Source organism: Nicotiana tomentosiformis, chromosome 1 (genome assembly GCF_000390325.3).
Source record: "Nicotiana tomentosiformis chromosome 1, ASM39032v3, whole genome shotgun sequence".
In the NCBI taxonomy this organism is placed as follows: Eukaryota; Viridiplantae; Streptophyta; class Magnoliopsida; order Solanales; family Solanaceae; genus Nicotiana; species Nicotiana tomentosiformis.
Window position 1 is genome coordinate 105,340,031 of NC_090812.1, and position 22,448 is coordinate 105,362,478.

Below are 22,448 nucleotides of genomic sequence, written 5' to 3' on the forward strand. Positions count from 1 at the left end.
TCTAACCTTTTTATAATTAATAAATCAAAATTCCAAACTGGGAAAGGATAACTGAACGAAGCATCTGTTATATATCCAAGAAGAAGTAGGTAAAAACTCTGCATAGAGAGAAAGAGTATTTTGGATTTTCTTTATTTCTTAGTGTTTTCTTTTGGTTTGTATATTGTATTGCTGTAAAATATCGGAGAGGAGGGTTCGGCCATTTTCACACTTTTTCTTTTTTGCCATGCAATTTAAATCGGAAAAGAATTTCAGCCTTAGGTATTTTACAATTATATTTTTAAATTATACAAATATTTAAGGTTATTAAAGTCGAAATATTTCAGGGATATTTCAATCGTTCAATATTTAACCTAAATTATTCGTGCTATTATAATAACTAATGTATATGAACGTGCGTCGCACGTTAATAATGGCACGTAATGATTTAAACATTTATTTATATGAAATAACAATAAAATTTAATTAATAAGAGAAATTTTATGTATAATAATACAACAATCATCTAAATACTGAAAAATATTATTACATTAACATAATACATGAATTTAAAATAAAAGGACATCATCAAAACTTACACAAATGATCAATTTTGTCATCTTAGTTAGATAACTATGTATTATAGTTTAAAAGGTATTTAATGTGATGGTATCTTAACGAACACTTCTTTGTGGACAATATTTTTTTGTATATGTTTCCTTCTAATGCTTTGGTTGCTCTTCCTTAACCAGAACTCTTGTTGTCGATCTTGATATCCCTCTTGAAAGTGCAATATACAGTTGTTCGTGCAAGAAAATATATTGCGATAAATATAGTCTAATATTTAGGGTGTTTGTTCTTGTGCTTTATTTATTATATTTGCAAAACATAAACATACTAAAAAAATATTTCACACAAATTTAAAAGGATGTTTCTTAGTTTCGAAAGACGAAAGTTGAATTCAGAGATAAGAATATACTTAGCAGCACATTGACCAGTATCATAATTTTTGCATGTATGACTTTATTGTCAAAACTTCTATATACCATCTATGTGCTATTATATAAGCTATTTGGCGTATTTAAGTTTTTCAGTAGCATGACAGGCATTTTTTTTCTTCAAATTCAAACTATATACAATGGAAGATCAACTTTGTCTATTATATATACGGTGACACTAACATACGTAAGAAATAATAAACTTGATAACAAACGGATATGATAGAATGTCGTTTGGTATTAAAGTATTTAAGTATTCTTCTTGGTTGTAATTATTGGTATCATTTTTTGCTGAGTCAAAAAAAATATTTTGTTTAGCTATAAAATTTTGCAATCAACTTTTTATTTAGTTGATCAACATATTCATTTCTGCTAGCTAAAAAATCTTTTTAATTCTATCATGTGATTTGCACAAATTGCGTTTTAATATAATGATAGAAATATTTATCTTATTAGATGCATACTATTACCATTGGGATCGATAACCAAGTGTTCAGGAAGAACCAAATCATCTTTTATTAGATGCTCTTATTCGTTTCCGACACGAAGCAAGAAGATACTGAATACCGGATCTGTTCTTACTTTATATTTCTTGCCAGTTGAATCTTTTTCATTTGAGATCAGAAGTATAACTTTGGCCAGCTAGCTTTTACGGTCTCTGCTTTTATCGATTTTGAAATTAACTTGACATAAATTACCTCCTAAACCATTAATTTTTTACCAAACGGTTCATTAATATTCAATGTATCTCTAGAACTCTGTTTGACACTTAGCCATAAGTGTTTCATCCCATTTTATGAATTTTGCTTTCCTTATAAATTGAGCACCATTGCTCTGCTTTGATATATATGTGATGTTTATTTAAGTTGTTTGAAAAGGTATATCAAATCTAAAGTGGGTGACCTCACAATTAAATCATTATTGGTACACCACTTGCTATTATTGCTAACAATGTCATGCCTCTTGATATGATATTTACAAGTAATACATGACATAGAAATATTATTTCGATTCCGCCGGAGGCATCTACAAAGAATAATCTTGTTATAGCAGAGTCGACTCTTTAAAATATAGTCTTGAAAGCTTGTTCTTGTTTAGGATTTAGCTTTGATTGTACTTACTCAGATACTTGTATAGCATTTTGATTCTTAATAGTATATTAACCATTTTACTTTGTGTTCTAACGCTCTTTTTATGGAATAAATTTGTGTGCCTAAGATTTTTTTTAACTTGAATAAGAATTTTACTCATGTGATGAATTTAAAAAATAATTGAATTGGATTCTCTTGCAAAATAATTAATTAAAAGATTTAATTATTTGATTTTAACATAAAAAATAATTTATTCTATGTTGATTCAGATCTTAATATTAGTTCATCTTATTTTGAATATTTAATCTTAAATATAATTTTATCCACCATAAATTTTATTTTCAAAGAGTAAATGATTGATATGACATTTCACTTTTAGATCTTTATGTCTGAAGAATCATTAGTGGTATTGACTTTTACTGATCATTTTTTTCTCTTTCTCACACATTTATATTCTTAAATATTTTTTTAATTGTTGTTTAATAATTGAGTTTTTTTTAATATTATGAGAAAAATTAATAAAATAATATTATTTGAGTAGAAAAATAGTTTAAATATAATATAAAAATATATTATCATGGGAGTATTTTGTTTCTCGATGTCAAGTCTTTATGCAATCCATTTAATATTACTTTATTTTTTTGGTATTGGACATTATGAAGTGGTAATGTATTGCCAATACGGAGGATTCTGATGAAATTCATTTCATTAAACCTTCCTACATATTTTTAATAAGAATGCAATAGATAAATTTTATTAATTTTAAAATATTTAATATTAAAAACTAGCATAGAAGATATTGTAGTCCAAAAAATAAGTTATTACAGTTATGCCCTTTCCCTATGAGTTATTCCGTTTCATATTTTCGGGTTATTTTGGTATATTAATATTGCATTTATGCTTTTATAATAATATAGTCTCTTCTTTTTCTAAATGAATTTAGACAATATAATACATTCTCAAATTAAATTAATAATAGGACATTATAATATATTTTTAAATTAAATTAGTAATAATAATTTTTAAGAAGTATATCCTAAAAGTAAAAGGATTACATGACTAAAGATATTTACTTGTTCAATTTTATATGAATTAGACAGCCGAAAAGTAATTATACTAATAGGATTCCTAAAGGTAATCATGTAGGATTCCTAAAGTGTAGTATTATGTCCTAAAACTAATAAGATTATAAGATTAATATCTAGAATTACGGTTATGTCCTTTTATTATGAATTATTATGCTTAATATTAAAAGGTTATTTTTGTAAACCAACATTGTATTCATGCTTTTATAATAATAATAATAATAATAATAATAATAATAATAATAATAATAATAATAATATATAGATAAACATACCCGTAGGCATTAATTAATACAAATTGAAATAATGGTGGGAAAAAGAAAAGAAATGAAAAGAAAATCACGTTATGCATTTCTTATAGCTCTTCTTGTCACCGCTCCAAAACATAAATTCAAGAAGTAGAAGTGAGACAAAAATTAGGTAGATTCACCCCAAGCTTAAGAAAGATGAATTGTCTCCTCGGAATGGGTTTGTGTCCAACTTCTCCACACTAAACTATACAAGTTTGTGCCAATTAATAATAGGCGTATATTTTTGTTTTAATTGTGTCAATTACTACTATGAAAATATCCACTTTCCTTCACTTATTTATCATACTTCGTCTCAACAAATTGCTTGACCATTAAACTTGCCAACCGTCGATTACAAGGGTTGAAAATATTTTTCTATCGTTTGACTGAAAATAGGATAAGATTCCCATTCTTCCAATCTTGTGATAGTTGGATATTGCCCACTCCCACAGCCCCCCTCCCCCTCCCCCCAAAAAAAATGAAGAGGGAGAATTGAAGAATATGCTTCTAGTAGTGATGAATTATGCTTAGAATCAATGCAGACTTAGTTAAAGATAAGACACAATAAAAAAAATTGTATATGCGATATATATTTACTAGTTGGAAATAGGTACATTTGTTAACTTCTAATATTATATGTATTTAACTTATTTTTTACTTTTATTTTATCTGGTATGATGATAATATGAGTTGCTTAAATGAAGAAGTGCATGAGAATTAATATAGTCGATGTCTAACTTGTTTGGGACCAAGAGGTAGACCGTTATTGTTGTTGTTATTGTTTATTAATCATGCTCGGAGATATTAATCTTAACTGGAAAAACAGTCAGACAGTACTAGGGCCTTTAGAGTTTTGGTAAGAGATGACTCGTTGTGAAAAAGCAGTTGTACTCCGCATGCTGTATACTTTTATTTATCTTCAACTTTTCACTTTTTACTTTTGAAGTAAGATTTACCAACTCAAAAATTTTAAAAGTTCGAGTTCTTATTTTTTGAAGGAATGTTTATTTTGTCCTGCCATATTCAGAAGATTATTTGGTTTGAAAACTCAAGTTATTCCCAATGCCAAAAGATATGGGGTAGTAAATAGGTCACACTTTAAACACCATTAAATTAGACAGAAGATTTTTTAAAGATATATTTAGACTTGGTTAGTGTAAACTATATTGTAAGTACGCTTGCAGCTTCAATTTGCAAAAGAACCTGATGAATTATCTTAATGGACTCAATCATTTACCGATTCGACTTAGGAGCAGCAACCATTGCACACCTAACTCTAAGAGATGGATAAAATTGGAATAGCATATCCTTAATCGAGTTACTACAACAATTCTTGAATCTGAAATGTTCACATCCCAAAAACAAAGGCAAAAATATAAATCATTTATTATTTTTTGCCTGCCCTTATTGTTCCAATCGGGTGTTAAATGATTTTTCTTAAAGGATATGAGAAAACCTTATAAGATACATAATAGCATGACGGTAAATACTACGTTATTAATTCAAACCGAGTGTTTACACCAAACAACTCAACTAACTATGATTAAATGATTTAATATACTGAAAATATGCATTAATGAACCATGATTTAATAAATAAAAAAATGTAAAAACACTTGTCATGCATCTATTCTTTAGGTGTAAACACCTAATACATATAAGTTTTTACTAGAGAAATGTATAAGAGAGGAGCTAAAAAGGCAGTGTGGTACACAAAGCATGTCACATTCATGCAGGGTCCGGGGATCGAAGGGTCGCATCTCATGGGTATAATGTAAACAATCTACTCTAATACAAGCATTAGTGGCTGCTTTCATGGCTCGAACGTGACCTATAGATTACACGGAAACAACTTTACCGTTGGTCCAAGGGGAGACTTGAAAGTGGTAAAAGTAAACGCAAATAGTGAGAATTTGGGATATTGTAGGGATGGAATGGCGGACCAGCTCTTTTGTGTTCAGGGAATTATTTGTAAATTTGCTATTTCCCAGGCATGAATCTTTTTGTTTAAAGTAGAAATCCCATGCATCTGTTATGAGGTACGAGTATTTAGCAATTACTACAACTACATAAATATAAAATAAAAAAAAAGTTATGAAATCGAAGCAAGAAAAGGGAAGTAGAGAGAGCGAGAGGCGAGAGCTGTAAAAACCTGCATATAAGCGTGAGTATAAAAAGGCCACTAAGTTTGATTCTGTATGTGTAACAGTGGTGGTCCGGAAATTAGTGGTACAAACAAAGAGCAAAAGATAAAGGAAATAAGGTTAAAAAAACTAAAGATAAAAATTATAAGATAGAGATAGTAAGAGAGAGCATTGTTAAATTAAAAAGAAGAGAACAATGTCAACGGTTTTCATCTCTTTAATTTGTGGGCGCATTAATTCCATTAGGATTTCTTTCTTTTGCCATTCACAGACTCTTTTTCTTTATTTTTGTGCACCACACTACACAATCTTTCTACGTACTTGGCTCCTCAGTACTGACAACAAAATTATTACATTTTGTATGACCACTAAACAATAACTATGCGAGGAAAAGATCCAAAACTGCGGCCTCTTTTTGTCTTTTCCCTTTTTTTCTTTTTCTCGTAGAAATATCAAGACAATAAGTGCTATGTATTGTAGTTTACTCTTAAACTGATACAAAGAACTGATCTGATGTTAATATTAGATGACGCATTATGTTTGTTTTCCAAGTAAGTTATTTCTCCAAGAGTGATGGTTGAGGCCATACAACTGCAGGAGCGGATGTATTTAATTAAAGCTACGAGTTCAACTAACCTAGTAGCTTTAAGAGATCTATTATATATGTACAAATATTAAATTTCAAACCAATTCACTCAAGTGGTTTGTGTGTCATGTGACATCCTGAACCCAGAAAATTCAAATTTTGAATCCGCCCATGCGACGGAGAAGATTCTGCTCTACTGATAAAGGAGATGAAAGGCAGTGCAATGCAAGTCGAAGCAAAATTAGTCGTTCTTGGGCAGATCTTTATCCCAGATCTCAACGGAATCTAATTTTTTAGCAAGTGCCTCGTAGAATTTTATCTCTTTCTATATTCTACTACAGACTCCAGGAATATTCTCTATCTTTTACTAAGAGCATCATCAACGTTTAAAGACTGGAAATGTTAAGACATTTCATTGAAACATGGGTTGAACTTGATGCTTTAATTATACGGCTACGAGAATTAACATAATATTCCGAATCTCTAACACTTAATAATAAACAACATACCCAGGAAAGAGGAAACATGAAGGTGACAAAAGAAAAGAGGAAAGAATCACATTCCATTAGTCTCAACAAAAGTATATGCAGTCACATGGGCCTTAAGGAATTAACAAAAGTTGTGACAGTGTATTATGGTATATCCAAGCTTTTAGAAAGTTATATAAGTTGCAGGTCTAAGGTACATTATATACCATTTGCCTACTAAAAAAGATACTCTCTTTTTCATCTTTTCCTCTGGGTCATAGACAGATATAAAAGCTTCTATTCTATACCCACTCATCGCATCTTTAAATGTTTACCCTTTTATTCCTTTCGTACTCCCTTACAAAACCTAATAATTACCAAAACTTCTTTACCATGCCTTAGTTTCTTTTCCATTCAGCTTGGAATCCCAATGCAAGTGCTTCTTTTTCTTGAGAACCCTTAAGTACAATGCAAAAGGTAAAGGCCTATGACACATGTTTCCAAAGAATTCACATACTCTTGGCTAATTCCAACTTGATCTTTAGTAGCGCAGGATCTGCATGCATCCATAACACAAAATAACATGGGAGCAAAAGAACTAATATATATCATTAGCCACCTGGCTTTGGGGTCGAAAAGATACTAGCTTATCCAATACAATAACAACAAACCCACTATAATCCCACAAGTGGTCTGGGAAGGGTAGTATGCAACACTACTCCAATATTACCCCAAAAAAAAACTAGATAATCATAGTGAGACCCATCTCAACTCTCACATGAACTGGACAGAAATGTCAAGAATGATTACTAATAAATTATTGCCCTTACGTATCATTGAAAAAAGAATATCCATGGTCATTATTATCTTTAAGCTGACACAAAAATCAATATTTTGAAGCTTGTTAACTCACTGACGCAAGTGAATTGGTAATTAGCTACATTCAATCCACTTAACATAAGCTTTTGTAAAACTTCTCCTCCTGCCCAAACCCCACTCTAAAAAAATAAAATTATCTTACGACCAGAGTGGAAACAAAAGGCAGAAAATGCCATTTCAAGAATTTCCCTTGATAAAAGAATCACTTCTAAAGAACGCAACTCTCTAATCCAAAATATTTTAGGCATTAAACAATATAAACAGGAAAAATCTGAACTTCAATATGAAATTATGTTGCAGAGAATCTACAAAAGCACGCAATAAATGGCAGCTAAATTTTGTAGAGACCTCAGTAATTTAGGGTTACAGCAGCAAATGAAGAGGAAAGGGTGGAGAGGAAAGGACTCCGTCGTGAATCCAATTTGAAAGGGACCGATATTCTCATTGAAGTGCTTGGTAACCTATTTGGCTGCTGGTTTTGGCCCATCAAGATTAATTCCCATGTACTGATCGAGCACATTTTCAAATGCCTGTAATGTCATAATAAGCAAGACTAAGTCATAGTGGTTTTTCTCATTCTCCAGTACGGACTAATGACGAGAACTCAAATGAAGTAAATACATTCTTAACCATTGACATCACATACTAATACAATTAAGAGAAAAATGAAGTTGACACTAGAGAGAAGACATTTTGCTTCATGTAGTATGTACGAGTGCATAAATAAATACCACAAACACGAAAAGAGTCAAATCAGATCAAACAATTTTAGAGCCTGTAGTTTAACTGATCTACATCAGAGAACGCTATATGTTGAAAGACTAAATAGCTCGGAGGACCCTAGTACAACCCCTTGAGAACTTACTCAAAGCAACAAAAAGGTTGGACAGATGCGCCACGCTCATTTTGGTCCAGATATTAAGTAGATTGGTTATCCGTCAAATGATTTTACCACCAGTTACAACAACGATATTTTATTCATATCATCGAGAAAGAACAAAAATAACGATAAATATAAATTTCATTCCTTTCACCAGGAAATACAGATACCAGCTTAATAAAAAGTGACAGTGCATGTAATAGTTGAATAGCAGATAAGTTGCATTTAACCTTAAGGATCTAAAAGTCGCACCTGACGAGCAACTAACTCCTTGCCATTCAAAAGTGAATCCATTGCGGCAGACTGGTCATCAAAAACGCCATAAAAGATCCGGTAGAATTCGTTCCTGTATACATCACCGGAAACTGGGACGTTAAGAGCAAAAGAAAATTTCTAGTCCACAGAAATGCATGCAAACAAAACATACTGGTCTTCTCCTGAAATTAGCTGATCCATCTCTTCAAATTTTCGAGTGAGGATCTCTGATCCAACAGGAGTGAGTACATGCAGTACTAAGGCCTCCAGTGTTCTTGGAAAATCTTTCTGAAAATGAGAAATTAGCTTCATTAAAGCAATGAAAGGGGAAGGAAACTACCACGGAGAGCTGAAAGGATTGGGATGAATAATGCGTGGAGAACGCCTTAATAAAACAGCAGCTGACTCTAGAAAAAACAAGGTGGTCTCAGGGAAATAAAGGAGGAAGATAAAAACAAACCATGAGAAAACAAATCACATACTCCAAAAGTTTGTCCAGCCTCCAAGATGCTAAAGCATTTGAAGGATAAGGGCTCACTCACTTAAATATTGGCAGGAAATACTTGTCCAGTATAGCTAAATACAGATTCTACCTATTCTGATTTTAGGAATGCTAATACACTGGTTTCCACCCTACAAACACGGGAGTTTTAAGCTTGTATAGAAATGTCCAATAGAACTTAAATTTTCCAGTAGAACTTAACCAAGGATCATATATCTTTTTTTGAGGTAAACAATAATCATATATCTGCCAATATGATGTTTCTGCTTACAACCCCCCCCCCCCCCCAAACTTTTCACCCCCAAAGAAACAGAACAGTTTCTCAACCTTTTTGTCTTATCCAGTTGGACTATAGCGTATGCATCTCCTTTGAGAACTAAAAAGGAAAGAGAAGAAGTTAAGAATAATAATATGGGCCCAAGATAACCAAGATTCATCAAAATCGTTAAGAAGGAACTCACCGCCATTGCAAGAAAGACACTCTGGATTGTAAGTGGATGAAGAGTTAAAATAAGATTAGCAACTGGATCATCGTTGATGCTACATAAGTCCTCTTTTCTTTTATTCGTCTCATCATTCTCCTTAGCAGAAGAATTATCTGTATACTCCAATCCCGTCGGCTTGCTAGGATTGAGACGGTCATGGACCAAAGAAATAAGTTCTTTTAGAGACTGTGATACACATGGCTCCAAATCTTGCAGCACCACTTTTGACCTAAGCTCATCATTTGAACTCCCGTCGCCACAATTCGTGCTGATTCTCTGTTCTCCATGATCTAGTGAATAGAATTACAGTACTCAGAGCACAGGACTGGCCTATATATATGTCAATTTTTCTCCTATATAGGTATTAAGAAGACCCCAGAAGTGAAAAATGTGCAAAAGCTAATATTCAAAACTAACAAGTAGAGAAAATGATTTACCTCCGTATGCATCATTAGGCTGGGAAGTCGTACAAGTCATAGTTTTATCCATACTACTTGAAGGAAAATGCAGCATCTTATTCTGCCCTGGTCACAAAAGAGAGAGAAATGAAAAAATCATGTATATACCTATTATCCAACAACATGGTAAATCGATCTCTGCATTGATGTTTAACAATTCAGTCCAATTAAAAGTACAACCTCAAGTTTCCCAAGAAAAACAGCTTTTTCTCAGGAAACAACAATAGTGCTTTATCACAAGTCAAAACAAGTTGAAAGAACTACTTTCCTTAATCCATCTAAATCATAGTCTTACCGCCTCCATCATCACCAACTGCATTCAAATGTTACCAAACAGTTCTTCCTCACTTGAAAATTTCTTGGTGTCTATTAGAGTCCCACAGCAGTTGAAGATATTGGTTTTAATCTCTATATACGATTTTGGACACTTTCTATCTCATGAGCTAGCTAACATGGTATCAGAGCCACAGTCATCCCTCATTTTTGGTTAGCCAATGTTGAGTTCCCATGTTATGTTAGTGCGATAGGGTATTACAGTCCCGCGTTGTTAAGGGTATCGCTTATACTCACTTTATATGATCTTGACCTTGCCTCATGAGATAACTTTTTGGATTGAGTTTAGACCCCAATGTCAATTTTCTTTTCCTTTTTTTTATAAGGTTTTTTCGTCGCCATGGGCTGATCAATGACAATTTTCTTACAACGTCAATACTCAATATACATTTTTACAGACAATTGTCTGTCATGATCTCCCAAGTCACCCCTCTACTGTCTTCCATCAATCATCAAAGCTTTCTTTTGTTTATCCTATACTCCATGCATTACGCATTTCATATGTAACCAGATGGATCTTTAATGTTTGACCAACCAAGAGTTCTTGTTTTATTTATTCCTTTGTTTGACCAACATCTGGTCATTGGAATCAAAGCCAATGAAAGGTTTAAATTATTGAGTACTTAATTTCAACCTGTTTAATCTAACAATCTATGTACTATCTATCTTTTTCATGACAACCCAATAGCTGAACATGAATGGATGTCAATCCTAAACATATATGATTCATCTGATCCTGAAAGGACAGAATCACTGATCTCCACCCCACAAATGAAGCACAGAAGCATCTTAAAACTGGCTTTTAAAATGATTATTATAAGGGAAAAGATCCAAATTTACCCATCAACTATTAGATTGTCGCTCAAGTATGCCCTCCATTTGAAGTTGTCAACAAAAACACCATCACCGTTCTAAAAGTGGACCATTTTTGCCTTTCGCCTCCAACTCACCAAACCAAATTCTTATAGACATTAACTCTCCTCCATGTACGCTGACACGTAGTTAACACATGGATGACACGCACCCATGCCAGCCCACCCTAGCAAACCCGGGCCAAATAGCCTTCAATGAACCCTCCAGCGCCACCTAGCCATTTCCGACCAATCCAACCCATTCTACCAGCTAAAAGCATCTCGAAATCAACAGACCCAGCTTCAGTCAAAAACATTCAGTAGCACAAAGCAACCCAGCCTCCCCATCCCCCCAAACAAAAAAATCGACTGTCACCTAACAAAACAAGAACGCAGTGCTCCGACCACCTACCATACCTGTTCAGACTATGGTGAAGCCCCGTAGCCCTTTTCTGCAATGGTCAAGGAAAATCTGCCATGAAGCTCAAATCTCAGCCCAATTGAAATGAAAAGGGAACACATATGGGTAAACCTGCCGTATTCCTTTTCAGATCAGGACTTCTTCGTCAAGATTGCAAAAGATTGTAAGCTTACCCTCATCGGCAAGTTCTCATGGGGAAAGCCAAAGAAGGAGGAGGAATTTCACGAGTCAAAACCCACTAAAGGGGTCAGTTAAAAAATAGCATGTCATCTTCAAGGCCATATTGAGAACATATAAAACCAAAAGAAAAGAATAACGAAGAAGAAGAGGAGGAAAAGAAGCCGATTGCTGACAAAAAGAACGAAGAAAATGCAGAGAAGGAGAGATCAAATGCAAGAAAGGAAGGCAAATGTAAAGAGGTCGTGCGACCTTACCTAATTGTTTTAACGAAAGGTAAATTTGTGGCAACCGTACCCAACTTAATGAAGAAAAGAATGATGTGCAAGGGAAAAAATGTGGTGGATAAGTAAGGGATTAAAAAGAAATACATCCCACAGAAGCCAGCTGAGACACATCATGACCCAATTAACAAATGCAAGTGAGACAGATTGTACAACATGAGATGAATCTCTAGGGTGCAGGATCGAGTCAAAGCAATGTTGCATGAAACATATCAGTTTACATGGAGGGTGAACCAACAAGGACTCTGTTTGATGAGTTAGAGGTGAAGGCCAAAAATAGTCTACTTTTGAAACAGCAAGGTGTTTCTGTACGCACCTTCTACCAGAGGGCCTAGTCAAGTGAAAGTCAATAATCGAGCTATTATAAGGAAATACGAATATTTCCTGTTATTACAGCTCAAACTTGTAGATGATGTACTTCCCACAATTTAATATGGTATAAATACAAGTAAAGGTCCCAGCAACGAATTTTATCAATGAATTGAGTTTTATCGTCATCCATTATCAATGAACTTCCATGTGCTTAGGCCAAAGCAAAAGAATCCATGTCGCACATGAAATGACATAACGAAGACCAATATAAATAAGTGTTCTTTCACTAACAGCTTAAACTTTTAAATGAGATATTTCACGTAATTAAAAACGATGAATGGAGATATAGGATAACTAACCATTTCCTTATCAGTCAATCTTGCATTGCCAGTGGAGAGGTGGAAGAGCACCAATGAGCAAAATTATTAGTCTAATGTTTCTTCATGAACACCACAGAAGAGCCAACAATAAATCTGATCAATCTAAAAGACGAGATAGACAAAACTACCTTTTTAGTATTCTACGCAGATAATATGCATCCATATGCTCCAACATGCCAGATATTGTCATGGACCGCCACCAGAAGTTAACAGCGATGGTTAGTACTTCACTATCCACTTGATGAAACCTAGAATATCAACACTAATGACTAGGTACATCCAATAATTCAAAAAGAAAGAGGAGAAAATAGAGCCACTGTGGATACACGTCATTCAATGAGTTGATACATCTAGTGACCTACATCGAAAGACATATGGTTAAGTCGGAGGGTTTCCTACAGTACATATTGCTTCCATCTCCAACAAATAGAGTAAACAAAACCCAATATACATCTTCTGTGAAAAATAAATTCATTCTAAGATTAACGGCATCCACCAGTAGTCAACAAGAAATCCAGATATAACTGTTGGATTTAATATACAGAACATGCTGATAAGCAAGGAAGAAAATTCTGTGCAACTTATGCTTCTGTAAAAGGGCACTCCAATAGAATTACTGCTCCAGTACTAAGTTTCAACCACATAGCACAATTGATATTCTCAATTCTTTTGACAGAATAAATGGGTACAAACTAAACGAATTGGAACCTTAGAACATGCAGACATACAGAAATTAGTGGAAGCAGTACACGACACTTGCAGCTGATGCAAACAGAAGATTATCGAAAAATGAGTAATTTAGAATTGAAGCATACATAACAAAAGTTAGTATCTTGTGAATTGTGTCAAAATTGTACATTTTCTGTACTAGCAATCCAAAAGTTCCAATTTTCTCACACAACTTATGCCGGCGGACTTTGCGTAGTGGAATATTTTCTTCTCTAGACCAGTAAGATCATACAGCATGAAACACTTTTTTTATGAGATAATCCACATCCAGAGAAATGAGGGTTTACAATGTTTAAAAAGAAGGGGAAAAGGAGGAAAACAAACATATTATGCATATTTTAGTAAGAGATAAAACAGGGTAATATCTTACCATCCCTCGGGAATGAACAGGGCATCACCAGCATGAAGAACAACCTTTTGTGAAAAGCCATTTAGGCATGCTGCCCTTGGGTAGACCGAAAGGTTCGGTTCTTCTAAAGTAACAGAGCTGCAAGGAAACAAAGAATAAAAGAGGACAACATATTATGTGCCTGAACTATCCAATTTCTACCTAACCATAAATGAAAAGAGCTGAAAAAATACGTCTAAATTACATATAGGATGAAATACCTGTGGTTTGAAGCCTCCCCATACAGAGGTAGTGGATATAAGTATGGAGTTGCAGAAGGGGGCCATAAAGTAACTGCCAACCAAATAAAAGTTTTGAGAAAGTTTGAATAGGCCAACAAAGTTTCAGGATGAAGAATATTTCAGCGTAGTTGACTGCAGTTGATATGTAAACAGAAAGAGATATGAGATTTTCCCGGTAGGTGAGGTTACTAATTTTGATGCCTTGTCTGGTGTTCTCAGATGCAAGGTGGGCTCCCTTCCCACTACTTACATGGGCCTCCCTTTGGGCGCTTCATATAAGGATACTACGGTTTGGAATCCAGTGATCGAGCGGGTTGAAAAAAGATTAGCAGGGTGGCAGAAACGGTATTTGTCAAAAGGAGGTAAGGAAGTGCTTATCAAAAGCACTTTATCGAGTATGCCAACCTATTACTTATCCCTGTTGCAAGCACCGGTGAGCATCACAGAAAAACTGGAGCGACTCCAAAGGAACTTTCTATGAGATGCGGCGGATGGAACTAGAAAGTTTCATCTAGTGAATTGGCAAACAGTCACTTCCCCAAAGAAGTGGGATGGACTTGGAGTGAAAGATCTTAGGGTATTTAACAGAGCTTTAATGGGAAAGTGGCTGTGGAGATTCGGGGTAGAAGAGCATGCTCTATGGAGGGAGGTCATAGTAGAAAAGTATGATTCAACGGGAGGAGGTTGGAGAACCAAGGCGATCACAACACCTTTCGGGTGTGGCATGTGGAGGAGTATCATGAAGAATTGGGAAGCATTCAGTGGCAACATCACTTAAAGGGTGGGGGATGGAAGGAGAATCAGCTTTTGGAATCATAGGTGGTGTGGAGAGGATCCTTTGAGGGTCTCCTTCCCCCACGTCTTCAGAGTTTCAAACCAGAAGGAACTGACGGTCCAACAGATTCGCAAGGAGCATGAAGGGGGGTAGTATGGGACCTCTCATTCAGGAGGAACATGCAAGATGGGGAGATTGCGGAGTTTCAAGTTTTGTTGGCACTGTTATACGGGCAAGACATGCTCCAGCCATCCTGCGACTCTTGGAGATGGGGCTTGCGTGGCGATGGTTTGTTCACCGTAAAGTCATTTTACCAGAGTATGCTGGTGAGAGAGGAGACCACTTTTCCATACTCCTCGATCTGGATTCCTAGGGCGCCCACGAAGGTGTGCTTTTTTGCATGGCTAGCGGCAAGGGGAGTGATTTTGACTGCTGAAAATCTCCGAAAGCGGGAAATTACACTTGTTAGTTGGTGCTATATGTGTAAAAGCTCAGGAGAAGAAGTTGATCACCTTATGTTGCATTGCCCTGTGTCCTCAGCTTTGTGGAGGGCAATCCTGAATCTCTTTGGTGTTCAATGGGTGATGCCAAGCACTGTAAAAGAAATGTTATATAGCTGGGGCGGTTTCCGTAGAAGAAGAAAGCAAAAGGCGTAGAAATTCGCTCCGTTAGCTCTCATGTGGGTAGTATGGGGGGAGAAAAATAGGAGAGCTTTTGAGGAGATTCAGTCTCATTTTTCACATCTTAAGAATAGCCTTTTATCTTTGATCGCTTTTTGGTGCACTCACTTAGCCCCTACTTGTATAGAAGATTGGGCGTCTTTTGTAGAGAATCATGTTCTGATGTAAATTCTCTACGTCTTTGGTATACTTTGTATACACGGGAGTTCTCTCCCTTTTGATTAATACAATTTACCTTATCAAAAAAAATAAAATCATTCATTGCTAATGGAAAATAACTGGATGAATTGAAAATTGATAACTGTGGTAGCTCTGGCTAGCAATTGTGCCTAGTACGCCAGAGAAAAAGCCAGATGTATCCTTTATTTTGTAGAGATAATAGCAAACAACAACAACAACAACAAAAGACCCAGTCTAAGGGTAGTGTGTACGCAGACCTTACCCCTACTTTGTGAAGGTAGAGAGGCTGTTTCCAAAAGATCCTTGGCTCAAGGAAATACGAAAAAGAAGTAGTAGCAACAAGCAGTAACAACAACAAGATAATAAGATCACCGGAGCGAAAGAGGCAACATGTAGTAATAGAAATTTATGAATCAGAAAATACAAGATAAGAAGATAGCCGGAGCGAAAGAGGCAACATGTAGTAATAGAAAACTAAGAATCAAAGGATACAAGAATAATATTAATACGACTAGTATGGAAAAGAAATACGCTCGACTACCTACTAACCTTCTACCCTAATTTTCGATCTCCACACCTACCTATCAAGGGTCATGTCCTCGATAAGCTGGAGTTGCGTAGCTAATGACCTCTCCCCAATACTTCTTTGGCCTACCTCTACCTCCCCCAGATCCACCAAGGCCAATCTCCCACACCTCCTTATTGGGGCATCTGTGTCTCTCCTCTTCACATGCCCAAACCATCTTAGCCTCACTTCCCGCATCTTATCCTTTATCTGGGGGGGCACTCCCACCTTGTCCTGAATATCTTCATTCCAAATCTTATCTCTCTTGGTCTGCCCAAACATCCATCTCAACATACTCATTTATGCTACTTTCATTTTCTGGACATGAGATTTGTTGACTGGCCAACAGTTTGCCCTATATAGCATAGTCGATCTAACCACCACTCTGTAGAACTTACCTTTTAAGTCTTGGTGGCAACTTCTTATCACACAAAACACCGGAGGCTCGCATTTGTTTCATCCACCTGCCTTCAATACCATGTGTAACATCCTCGTCAATCTTCCCATTCGGATTACTGACTCAAGGTACTTGAAACTTCCTCTCTTGGAGATAACTTGTGAATCAAGCCTCATGGCCACGTCTGCTTCATTAGTTACGTCACTGAGTTTGCACTCCGAGTATTCTATTTTGGTCTTGCTCAACTGGACACCTTTAAACTCCAGGGTCTGTCGCCAAATCTCTAGCTCGTGTTAACACCGCCTCGCGTCTCGTTAATCAGTACTATGTCATCTGCAAATAGCATCGTGGAACCTCACCTTGGATGTGTTGCGTCAGAACGTCCATCGCCAAGGCAAATAAAGCGGCCTAAGACTGGTACAAAACGAGCTAAGACCGGTATAAAACGGGACAAATAGGGAGTACTACAAGAAAGCTAAGAAAGAGGCGAAGTTAGCGATTAAAGAGGCCAAGACTGCAGCGTTTGAACGTTTGTATGAAAAACTTGGGGACAGGTGGGGACAAGAAGTTGTACAGGCTAGCCAAGGTGAGAGAGAGGAAGGCCCGTAACCTGAATCAAGTAAAGTGCATCAAAGACAAGGAAGGCCAAGTATTGGTGGAAGAGGCACATATTAGATGAAGATGACAAACATACTTCCATAAACTCTTGAACTAGGAGGAAGACAGGAACATTGTGTTGGGTGATTTGGAGCACCCCGAGAGTCCTCGAGATTTTGGGTATTGTAGGCGTATAAGAGTTAGGAGAGTTGAGGAAGCTATACGTAAGATGAGCAGGGGAAGAGCGACCGGGCCAGACGAAATCCCGGTGAAATTTTGGAAGAACACGAGCAGGGCAGCCTTGGAGTGGCTTACTGGGTTGTTTAATGTCATTTTGAGGACGAAAAAAATGTCTGAAATGGAGGTGGAGTACGATGATTCTGTTGTACAAGAACAAGGGTGATATCGAGAATTGTAACAACTATAGGGGTATCAACTAGGGAATTTTTAGGATGAAGAAGATGTCCAAAGAATGGAGGTGGAGTACGATAATTCCATTGTGTAAGAACAAGGGTGATATCCAGAATTGCAATACCTATAGGGGTATCAAGCTGCTAAACAACACTATGAAAGTTTGGTAGAGGGTGGTAGAGGTAAGGGTGAGAAGGACGGTGTCTATTTTCGAGAACCAGTTTGGATTTATGCCGTGACAATCGACTACAGAAGCCATTCACCTAATAAGGAAATTGGTGGAACAATATTGAGAGAGGAAGAGGGACTTGCGTAAGGTGTTCAATGACCTAGAAAAAGCATATGAAAAAGTCCCGAAGGAGGTTCTATGGAGATGTTTGGAGGCTAGAGATGTCCCTGTAACTTATACTATGGTGATAAGGACATGTATGATAGAGCTAAAACATGGGTTAGAACAGTGGTTGGAGACTCAGAACACTTCTCTGTTGTGATTGGGTTGCACCAAGGCTCAGGCCTTAGAATTGAAACCAAATCTATTAAAACGGACAATTGTGGTAGCTCCGACTAGTACATGGACCTAGCAGGTGAGAACAAATAGATTACATTCTGGATAAATAATAAAATCCCATTATCTTCCTCTTTTCTTTATTTTCGTCTTTGAAATAACAATATGCAATTTCCAGAAACCAAAGGTAGCACAAAATGAGAAGGGGAGCCTTGGAGCAACGGTAAAGTTGTTTCCATATGACCTATAGGTCACGGGTACGAGCAGTGGAATCAAATCAGCCACTGATGCTTGCATCGGGGTAGGCTTCCTACATCACATCCCTTGGAGTGCGGCCCTTCCCCGACCCTGCGTGAATGCGGGATGCTTCGTGCACCGTGCTGCCCTTTAAAGGTGGCACAGAATGATGCCACCAAGAATTAAACTGACGTAGCTAATTTGTTTCCTTCCCAAGCATCAACATTCAAGAGAGAGACAAACAGACAGAAAAGGAACATAATACTCAGAACGATATACGATTTTCTATCTGTGTCCACTGTTGTTCCGGTCCCTCTAAATGTACAGTGTTGGAATTGCTTCCAACAACCTCCCGAAAGAGAATTCCATAGCATGAGAAGGAAGTTTTTTCCAGTAAAATACAGATATGTCTAACCTTCCTTGCACCCAGATACTATGCATAAGAGGTTGTGGTGCGGATCGTAGTGTGTGCTAGATCTAGACTTCATGCTGTTCATCCACAAATTAACAGAAGCTAGGCTTTTGGTCTCCAGAGGTACAGGCTGCAAGGTAGAGGTTTATGTCAATCAAGTTGAAATTCTGCGCCCAGAAAGCAAGGGGTAATCAGGCAGAGGGAATGCAGTCATTCTCACACCGTTTGAATATCTTCTCCAAGGCACTCCAGTTGCTTGTGTTCCTTGTTCTCAAAATTCAGAATTGGTACCTGAACAAGAAAAGATTTTATCCAGTATTAGTCGCATTCCACTAGAAAGAAAGCAATGAGACCACTCCTATAGCCAATGAAATTGCCACCTGTGCTAAATAAAATTGCTGAGGAGCTTCTCCAAAAAGTAAAGCTTGATCAGTGTCAGATACTGCAAGACTATGCTTCTGAGATTCCAGAAAAGCATCTCGCCTTCCATCCCTATTTTCCAATAGGCACAAGCAATATTTGATAAAGGTAGAAAAAGGCAGTGGGACCTGAAATGGAGGGTGATATAAGTTAAAGTGTCAGCTGAACCAAATCATTCAAGAGTACAGAGTTTGCATTGCATGCTCTTCAAATATCTCAAAAACGAACAAGTTACCCTTTCATGGCTTCTAATATCACCATAAAAGACTGGTGCAGATCTGGACCGCATAGCTTCCACGACTATTGAACCTACGCGTTCCTACAGTCAAGTATAAGTAAATGAAAGTTCCAGAGAGAGCACATCAGTCACTATTGTCTTTAAAATACATATGGGGTATATGAATTTCACAAATACTACTTTTCATTCACATGATTATAATTTTACTGTCCTGTACCAAAACTGCGTTAGCATGTAATCCAGTTAAAGTCATATAAAATGTGTATGTGAAAGTTTTAAACCCTATCCGAGTAATTGTAAGCATCGCCAGCATCTACTTCGTGAATCTACAAGGGAGAATGACTATTTCAAGTTATACCCCCTTATTTTGATAATGTAGAAATTCAGGTGATTACATTTCGGGACAAAAAGAGTGTGATAAAGAGCATTCTTTCTTCTGACTTATTGTACATACGAGGCATCTAGCATGTCCAAAAAGGAATATTGCAAAAGAAAATGAAAGACCCTAGATTCACTAGCTCGGTAAGAACAATCAAAATACAAAGACGCAAGGACCGGACCTGCCTAGAGGACTCTCTATCGTCCCCATCATCCTAATAGCCGATAGAGAAACGAAGCACGGAGGACTCCTAAGTAAGAATCTCTTAGACAAAGAAGCAAAACCTAGACTAGAAATCTGATAACAAATAGCACAGAAAAAAATAAAGCAGAGAAAAAGTCTTATAAAATGCAGATGAATCATTTATTTCTCTTTCATTTATCTCACTCTTCCAGCAATAATTGTTCAAAAATGCCTTTGAAGTCTGTCTCTATGCTTCTTGTAATCACTTCTTCAATTGAATATTGTTCTTATTGAAGCTTGCTACAACAATTCTTGCATAACAAAAACAATGGATTAATTTAAACATTTAAGGTTCCTATTTGCAAGAACCTGATGGAAATGAAGGTGAATATAAGTTGGCTGTCTTTCTTGCAGTATAGTTTTGCAGCAAAACTTTTGCTAGTAAACTGTGGAAAGTATTTTTGCAATTCATATTAAGACTTCAAAACCTAATTGCAAAGGCACACATATTTAGTTTCGATGATTAGCAATCATATGAAAATTCTAGACCTCAACACCGGGCAGCCCTACAGTTCATAGGCGGCATCACTAAACAGTTGATGTTTCCAGTAGTTCTCCTAAATTTTATTTTATTTTGACTATCCTTTATTTATTTAGCTTAACAGAATCAGGCGTCACTTAATAGTATAATTCTAAAGAAATGAAACGGAAAAGAAAACCTGCAAGTATATTAAGCCACCGTCCGACGGTTTCCATTTTGAGAAAGCTTTCCAATGCTTTATGCATCCCTTGAAGACCTAAACCCAAACAAAAAGAAAACATTGATGAGCACATCCGCACAGACGTAGTACGTGTTTGTATACTGCGATATGTATATTTTCTCAATTAGAGAAGTCACCGCTGGGACGTTTTTGGGTTCAATCTGAGAAGAGAATATCTCCGGCGACGGAATTTCGGTGAACGTGTGTATTCGCAAATTTTCTTCCACCATTGCTACATTGGTACTGCTCTGAACCCCGATGCTTGTTGAGACTGGGCCAGGCATAACGGCAACTTTGGAAAACAAATTATGAAGCCCAACACAGTAAAATTTCGGTAAAAATTGGGGTAGAAAAGACACGGGTAGCCACTTTAAAGGCTACTATTTAGTAATTAGCCAATGCATGTTGAATTTTAATTTTTCAGCTTAATTTTTAGGGACAAAAGTATCATGAAAGGTTGTTGAGAAGGGGACATGTGATCAATTTGTTCTCCTTTCTAAACGATCCATTGCGTGTCACGTCGCCCTATCCATAGAGGAAGAAGGTGTATGCTCAAGTCTAAAATCTTTTCTGCCAATCGTATAGTCAAGCTTGAGTGCCTCCTTTTTTTGATGATATCGAAGCGGAGTCCTTGGGGTAGTAGTCAATCCGATGTAGCTCCAGCGATTAACCTATTCCAGAGCAGTCTGGTTTTTTTTAGCGGGTGGTTTATGTCTGGCCCTTCCGGGACGCCTGACTTGTTTCTAGATTGAGTAGAAAAGGGATATATGAAGTTCGTTCTTTTCCTCTGTGCATCTCTGTGGTGGGTAAATCTCCATAAAAGGGGTTTACTTTGGTTTGAATGTAAGCTAAAATAAGCGGCATTTATTCAAACAAAGGGAACCATATTGTGGTTGTTTCGATACTTCTGTCAGCCTTGCACTCTATTGAGTAATGTCTAAGTCACAACATCAAGGTTTGAACCAAATTGAGCGAGCCGCTTTCTTCTTTCTGTGCAGCATGCATTGATTGATGGGATAAAAGAAGCACGTTGTACAATCGAACCACAATCTTTTTCCTTACATGGCGAAAGTCGAGGTATTTTACCACATACGTGGGTTCGGTCCTCCAAGGCCTGTTAGAGCTCTCTTCAACCTGCTCATGGCTAGATCGATCGGTTTCGGGTCAAATTGAATTGCCCTGAAATTAAGAATTTTAGTTTAAAATTTAGGACAAAATAAGTATTGGCTAATCTATAATATAACATCCTTGTGAATGGTTATCTATGCACTTGCCCCAAAATTTGGTGGGTTAGCACTTATTGGGCAGTCTATTACAGTTTAGTCAGCTTTTCGAATATATTAGCAAAGTAGCCATTAATCCTTTTAAAGTAGACTAAATTAATATTTTTACCCTCAACTAACATAGGGAACAACTTCAATAATCGGCACTAGAGTTACATTATTACAGTATGGTTTGCTTACCTGTGTCTTTTTATCTATGTTTTACAATAA

At 36.4% G+C, this 22,448-nt stretch overlaps 1 protein-coding gene across 3 annotated transcripts; it reads right to left on the bottom strand.

Annotated features, from left to right (window-relative positions):
* Positions 1 to 7,775: 7,775 nt before the first annotated feature.
* On the bottom strand, positions 7,776 to 21,255 carry LOC104090322 (lysine-specific demethylase JMJ31). 3 transcript variants are annotated; one of them, XM_009595387.4, is made up of 15 exons: positions 21,093 to 21,252; positions 20,914 to 20,991; positions 19,630 to 19,713; positions 19,355 to 19,522; positions 19,197 to 19,265; positions 18,978 to 19,104; positions 14,195 to 14,267; positions 13,956 to 14,072; positions 12,985 to 13,104; positions 12,836 to 12,854; positions 10,078 to 10,159; positions 9,617 to 9,930; positions 8,826 to 8,941; positions 8,651 to 8,744; positions 7,776 to 8,048 (listed from the first exon to the last, which is right to left on the bottom strand). In XM_009595387.4, exons 1-15 carry the CDS (start codon positions 21,237 to 21,239, stop codon positions 7,980 to 7,982), a joined length of 1,677 nt encoding a protein of 558 aa, XP_009593682.1. In that variant the 5' UTR covers positions 21,240 to 21,252; the 3' UTR covers positions 7,776 to 7,979. The 3 variants fall into 3 exon arrangements, 2 of the variants coding, with proteins under 2 accessions (XP_009593682.1, XP_070044940.1); XR_011412437.1 differs by lacking the exon at positions 7,776 to 8,048 and adding an exon at positions 9,483 to 9,531 and having other exon boundaries at positions 8,670 to 8,744; positions 21,093 to 21,255; XM_070188839.1 differs by lacking the exons at positions 7,776 to 8,048; positions 8,651 to 8,744 and having other exon boundaries at positions 8,864 to 9,060; positions 21,093 to 21,255.
* Positions 21,256 to 22,448: the final 1,193 nt, after the last annotated feature.

What these genes read in the sequence shown, in the direction of transcription:
- LOC104090322 (XM_009595387.4), bottom strand. Translation starts at nt 21,239, where the DNA reads ATGCCTGGCCCAGTCTCAACAAGCATCGGGGTTCAGAGCAGTACCAAT. An exon ending in GTGGCTTAATATACTTGCAG is followed by an intron (nt 19,714 to 20,913) that starts GTTTTCTTTTCC and finishes ACTTGACTGTAG; the next exon opens with GAACGCGTAGGTTCAATAGT. An exon ending in ATATTAGAAGCCATGAAAGG is followed by an intron (nt 19,523 to 19,629) that starts GTAACTTGTTCG and finishes CCTCCATTTCAG; the next exon opens with GTCCCACTGCCTTTTTCTAC.